Raw genomic sequence first — 6,059 nt, forward strand, 5'->3', positions numbered from 1 at the left:
CAATAATTTTTTTGCACAAACTGAAAAAGAGGTTAGGAGAGGTCACACTATCTAAAATCCTTATAGATGGAAGTCTTTTAATAGCAGTTGTGTCTGTATCTTTTTGTTTTAATATCCCAACATTTCAGGCCACTTACATCAGAAATAAAACATAATGATCAAAAAGGAGCAGTAACTGAAGAATTAAAGAAGAAGAAAAATCTGGTACGCCTAAATGATGGAAGTGGTACAAGAAGCAATGTCCTCGATGGTACGGAATAACCAGTTGATCTCACATTAGTATCAGGTTCACTGGTATGTGTTTCTTCATGGCAGGTAGTTAAAGAAACAAGAGCAGGAAATGACAGAACTACAGAGGAGTGTGATACAGGCGGCGTACAAAAAGCGATGTTTTAGTTCTGCAGATTGGAAGACATTTAGACTTGTTAGTGACCAGCAGATGCAAAAAAAATTTTATGAATGTTAATAATGATGATTTAAATTCTTCTGTCTGCAATGCTATTCAAGAAGCAGCAAACCAGAGTAGAAAGAAGATAAGAGCAAAAAGAAGATTGTACCCGAGGGAACAAAGGAATGTGATAAAGCAATTAAGAGCTGAAATAAAGCTTTTAAGATATTAAAAAGGAATCAGAATTCTCAGAATATTATTGAACATAAAAGGTCACAGGCTAATGTAAGAAGAACCATTAAAAATGACAAGGAAGCTGCAGCAGAGAATCATGAAGAGAAGGCAGGTGTGCTAGTAGAAACTTTTGCTAAAGTTCGTTTAAATAACAATAGTGACGACGGGAAAATAGGTAGAGGCATTACAGATCTAGAAAATGACACAAAGGATTTCTTGAATATACCGTTTGCAAAGACAAAGGATCAGGTTTGTTATACAATGGTTTACATAAACCAGGAAGGAAACCAAAACCAGGAAACTACAGACCAATAACTTTAACATCTAATGTCTGCAAAATAATGGAGAGAATGAAAAATGAAATACTATATAAATAAAGGATAAAGGATTTATGGCGAAATATCAGAGTGGTTTTAGAAGAGGGAGATGTGGATCCAGCATCCTTAAGCCACAGGTGTATTGGCAGTTTTCTTTTATATAGAAAAAGCATATGATGTGGAGAGAAGGTCTATTAACTAGTATAAATGGTCAGTTGTACTTGTATTTTTCTGTCTTTTTAACAGACAGTCAAATATTACTATTAGTTAGGTATTAGATTACAGGTGTATAGCATATAATTCAGCAGGATAAAATCTGAAGAGAGCAGCTAACACTCAACTACAGGGACATGAACAAGATCATCCAAGATTAGCTGGGAAATAGAGAAAAGAGGAATACAGAGCTTTGGCTGGATGGTGAGTAGGAAAGCAACTCAATTTAATCTGGATCAGGTCAGAAGAAAAAGGACGCGGTTTTTATTTTAAACTCACATACAATGCAGATTCATCAAACACTTTACAGAGTCAGTTTGATGGGACTTAGGGTTACTTTTGTGGGTACCAGCACAATATGGAATTAAAGGAAATTAAATCTCTGTTTCTACCATCCATCCATTCGCTTCCGCTTATCCTTTTCAGGGTCGCGGGGGGCGCTGGAGCCTATCCCAGCTGTCATGGGGCGAGAGGCAGGGTACACCCTGGACAGGTCACCAGTCTGTTGCAGGGCTAACACACAGGGACAGACAACCATTCGCACTCACATTTATACCTAGTGGTAATTTGGATTATCCAATTAACCTATCCCCACAAGCTGCATGTCTTTTGGACGGTGGGAGGAAGCCGGAGTACCCAGAGGGAACCCACGCAAACACGGGGAGAACATGCAAACTCCACACAGGAAGACCCCGGCCTGATGGTGGAATTGAACTCAGGACCTTCTTGCTGTGCGGCAACAGTGCTAACCACCGTGCCACCGTGCCTGTTTCTAACAATGACTGTGTTTTCTACAGTCATTGGTTTCTACACTCATTTTCTATGAGCGCTTGATCTTTGTTGTATATTTGCTGCTATGACAACTCAATTGCCTTCTGGGATTAATAAAGTCTCTCTGATTTTGATTCTGAAATGACAGATAGAACAGGAAAGAAAGCCACAATAAGTCACTCAGTGTCAGCATGACAGATATAAACAGCATAATAAGAAAATGAAAAAGAGGTGGAAAAAGCAATGGGATGAAAAAAGAAAAGGAAGGTTGGTTTTACAAAATCCAAAGGAAAGTAGGAGAGAGGAGAAGCACAGGAAGGAACAGCATAGAGAAGATCACATCTTTGACTTGGGCATACAGGTTTAAACAGCACATTATTTTTAATAGGATAGCATTATACAGGAAAATATGACAGCAATAGAGAAGATGAGACCATAGAGCGTGATTTAGTGCATTATCGGAAATATGAGGTTGAGAGAAGACAGCTAATCCAAAAATTTGGTTACATGAAAATGAAACTGGACTTTGTTGATTTATTTCAAAAGAGCTCAAGAAGTGTCTCAGCAGGCCATATTGTGCTCTTTAACACACCATGGGTTTTTCTTTTTTTTGTTGTTTTTTTTAGTAATTTCGGTCCACACTCCATACCAAATGGTGGCGGTAATGCACCGTCGTTGTTTGAAAACCGCCAACAGAAATAGCAGAAGGAAGAAGAATAAGTTGTTTGTTTGTTTTTTTTCCAACAAGCCTTTATTCAACATATGTACAAACAAACAAAGGCATCTATTTGTCAACTGAAATCACGTATCTTAACTGCAATACAGGTTGGACAGGTATACTTATATGTTCATTTAACAGAAGAAGAAGTAGTGCATTTTGGTCTCTATTTCGGACTTTTCTGTATTTCTTGAGGAACTTGAACGTAGCAAAGGTAAACGGATGTGACGCGGGTGAATGACGTAGGCAACATTGCTCAAGATGGCTACGCTGGTGTCGTTAATGGTCAAGTCCAGAACAGGTATCAAACATTTCAGTGAGTGCGGCAAACTTTCAAACGGACATTACAGATTACTGCTCACACGAGCGGCTTTGAAGTTTGCGCAAGTGCTTCTGTCGAAGTGTAACTTGGCAACCACTGTGTCCTAACTTGTCTGCATGTGAGGTAGCGCTGAATGTCACGATGCAGATCAAATGAAGAGCGAATAGGATTTGTTCTTTTAAAATATTAACGTACACGTCACTGTTGATGCAATTTATTGATTCTCCTCAGTTCTGCTAGTTTAAGATACGTGGGACACGTCTCAATAAATGCAATGTAGATCGTGTTCACTGTAAGCTAACCCTGTGTGTTGATTGAAGACCTCATACCACTAGGTAACAGTCAGGGCATAATAGTGGGGCAATATCATGTCCTACATATAGATTTTTTTTTTAAAAAGTGTCACGTGCCGAAACTGGATTTAAAGCGAAAAAAACTCAAGTGAACGCGCTTGTTGTTCTGATTTCAGGTTTGTTGGTACCTGGTCAGCTCTCTCTGCTGGACTCGGTGAGGTTTGCGTCTAAGAAAGCCGGCGGCAGCAGCAAGAACCTCGGAGGAAAGAGCCCTGGAAGAAGATATGGCTTCAAGAAACAAGATGGTAGCAGCAAACAATTATATCCATATATTTGTATTCCAAGTTAGGACCTGTTCTAGCCTGCAGTATTGGGATGTGCAGGTGAAGTTAACAGGATGTGGGACAGTTAATGTATTTTTGTGCTTTCCATTAGTTTTTATTAGCATTTAGTTTTAATGTTTGCTTGTGGGGTTTTTTCCAGAATGGGTCTGCTCAATTCAGTTTAGTTTATATTGGTTTCATGTTTAGCTTTTGTTATTATGATATGAGCAGCATTTGTCAGACTGAGAAATTCAGAAGAATGCAGTGATACAGCAATACAGACACTTGACACATGTCACTGATGGCTTCTAAAACTGGTGGCATTGCTGAATTTGACTTTTCATAGCGTAAGCAAGAAGTGTATACAATAGCTAGAATTGGCATAAAAGGTCGGGGCTGGAATTCATTTTTTATTTTTCCCCCTCTTCCGTGTGGTAGGAAACTTTGTCCATGCTGGTAACATCCTTGCAACACAGAGGCTGATGCGGTATCACCCAGGAGCTCATGTAAGTTGCACACTATCCAAAAATGTTGGTGTGATGGACTTTCAGCCTAGAATTAAAAGTTTCATCTTAACACCACACTGTCAACAGTTAGTTCCATGTGGCACTGTGAGCTGTAGGGATGGGTATCGAAACCCGGTTCCCACTGTTTCAATTCCTTGGAATTGTTTGCCATTTTTGCAAACGATTCCCTTATCGGTTCCAGTCGCCCCGAATGACGTCACCACGTTGCGGAGCGTCATTTACCTGGCAGGAAACACGACGCCTAAGCAGCTCAAACGCACAAAAGTTTGGTTATACTTTACGAGAACAGATGACAACAGGACAACTTGCAAAGTAGATATTTCATTTAAGGGAGGAAACACTATGAATATGCAAAAGCATTTGCTCACAAAACACGCAATGACCTTAAATGAATGTCGTGTTTTTAATTCCGCTCCGGACTCGTGAATCTCAGCCCAGCAGCAGTGGTAACGTTTGCACGTCCTCTCCCGTTAATGCGGCAGATAAATAATCAACAGTGCATATTATGATAGCGCGATCTGCCTTATTACAAAACCTGCCATTACTGTGCATTTAGGTGACCATGATGAGAGAGACAGACAGAGTCTGGCTCAGATGCTGGCAGTTCTCGCTGCAGTCTACCGTTAGCGTCTCCTTTCAGGCCAGGATAGACGAATGTCACCGAGCAGTGACTCAGTTTGTGGTCAAAGCCTTGCACCCATTTGCCACAGCAGATGATTTTCAGTAAGTGAATGTGTTTAATTGTAGGCAGGGACATTACTGGATATTCTTGTGTAATTGCTACAGAATAATTTATGTTAAAAGTTGTTCAAAGAGAAGATCTAAAACAAAGTTCTAAGCTAATCGACCTTAGTGTTCTCCTTTTTTAAAAATAAGAATCGATAAAGAAGCGAATCGTTAAACAAAATCGAAAATGGAATCGTGAAAATCTTATCAATACCCATCCCTAGTGAGCTGTGGCAGACAGTGAAGAGCTGGTGTAACTGCTTTTCATCTTGTTTCACTGCTGGTCCTTTTTCCTTGCCCTGAAGGTTGGAATGGGAACCAACAAGACACTCTTTGCTCTGGAGGATGGCTATGTCAGGTTCACTAAGGAGGTCTATGTCCCAGCACCACGGAGCCCAGAGGCTACTCAGGTCATCACCAAGCTGCCAAGAGGAGCCGTCCTCTACAAGACTTTCATCAATGTCCTTCCAGTCAAGCAGGAGGGTAAATTCAAGCTAGTGGACATGGTCTAAAACTGAGCACATAGAGCTCATTCATATGTTGGTCAGGATTGTTTAGGATTCACCCTGACTTGGATTTCAAGAGGATGGCTGCTGACCTCAAAGATCTTTCCTGGGATCCCTGGAGTTACACGACTCTCTCTCAGTCTGACTTATAAACAAAATAATTTTACAATTTCTTTACAAAACAGAAATGAAGAAAGACATCTGTTTCATTCGGTATAAGTCTTTGAGACGAGAGTTAAAACTGGTATGAATCCAATATTTCATGGTGTCATTCCAGTAGTCCATGATACAGGAAGTGTGATGAAAATAAATGTACAGTACATGACAAGTAAAGTGAAGAGAGTAAATTATGATTGTAAACTGGACTCAGTTCACACAGGAATTCCCATCAGACTGAACTGAGGCATCATTGGTGTCATACTGAATATACATATATTTAGTGTATTAAAGTTTTCTATGTGAAAGTCTTACATTGAATGAGTTGTGTCAAGAGCCTTATTGTGTTTAAGTGCTGTGAGTTTTCAGAGTAGAAAAGCACTCTACAGGTACCCATGTAAGTTTTTAAAGGGGCAAAAAAAAAAAAATCTATTTCTAGACATTGCACAAAGTCGTATAGGAGATATGACTTGTCTGCATTTGTCCTTACTCTTTGATTGTGAATAGGCTTCTGTTTACTGACAGAGGGATCTGCTGCTATTGTTATAGTTGTGCAACAGGGTCA

General features: G+C 39.8%; 1 protein-coding gene across 2 annotated transcripts; it reads left to right on the forward strand.

The window, feature by feature from the left end:
• Positions 1 to 2,803: 2,803 nt before the first annotated feature.
• mrpl27 (mitochondrial ribosomal protein L27) lies at positions 2,804 to 5,805 on the forward strand. Of its 2 annotated transcripts, none has more exons than XM_086304923.1 (4): positions 2,804 to 2,942; positions 3,433 to 3,561; positions 4,018 to 4,085; positions 5,138 to 5,805. In XM_086304923.1, exons 1-4 carry the CDS (start codon positions 2,903 to 2,905, stop codon positions 5,342 to 5,344), a joined length of 444 nt encoding a protein of 147 aa, XP_086161049.1. In that variant the 5' UTR covers positions 2,804 to 2,902; the 3' UTR covers positions 5,345 to 5,805. The 2 variants fall into 2 exon arrangements, with proteins under 2 accessions (XP_086161049.1, XP_086161048.1); XM_086304922.1 differs by having other exon boundaries at positions 2,875 to 2,957.
• Positions 5,806 to 6,059: the final 254 nt, after the last annotated feature.

Source organism: Aulonocara sp. 'chitande type north' Nkhata Bay, linkage group LG8 (assembly GCF_057382095.1).
Source record: "Aulonocara sp. 'chitande type north' Nkhata Bay isolate Kocher_YH1m ecotype deep benthic linkage group LG8, A_spYH_male_GT1.1, whole genome shotgun sequence".
Taxonomy (NCBI): Eukaryota; Metazoa; Chordata; class Actinopteri; order Cichliformes; family Cichlidae; genus Aulonocara; species Aulonocara sp. 'chitande type north' Nkhata Bay.

Bases quoted from the DNA above. Each gene is read 5' to 3' on its own strand.
- mrpl27 (XM_086304922.1), top strand. From the start codon at position 2,903: ATGGCTACGCTGGTGTCGTTAATGGTCAAGTCCAGAACAGGTATCAAA. The intron at 3,562-4,017 runs GTAGCAGCAAAC...TCCGTGTGGTAG, and splicing joins TGGCTTCAAGAAACAAGATG to GAAACTTTGTCCATGCTGGT. The intron at 4,086-5,137 runs GTAAGTTGCACA...CTTGCCCTGAAG, and splicing joins GGTATCACCCAGGAGCTCAT to GTTGGAATGGGAACCAACAA.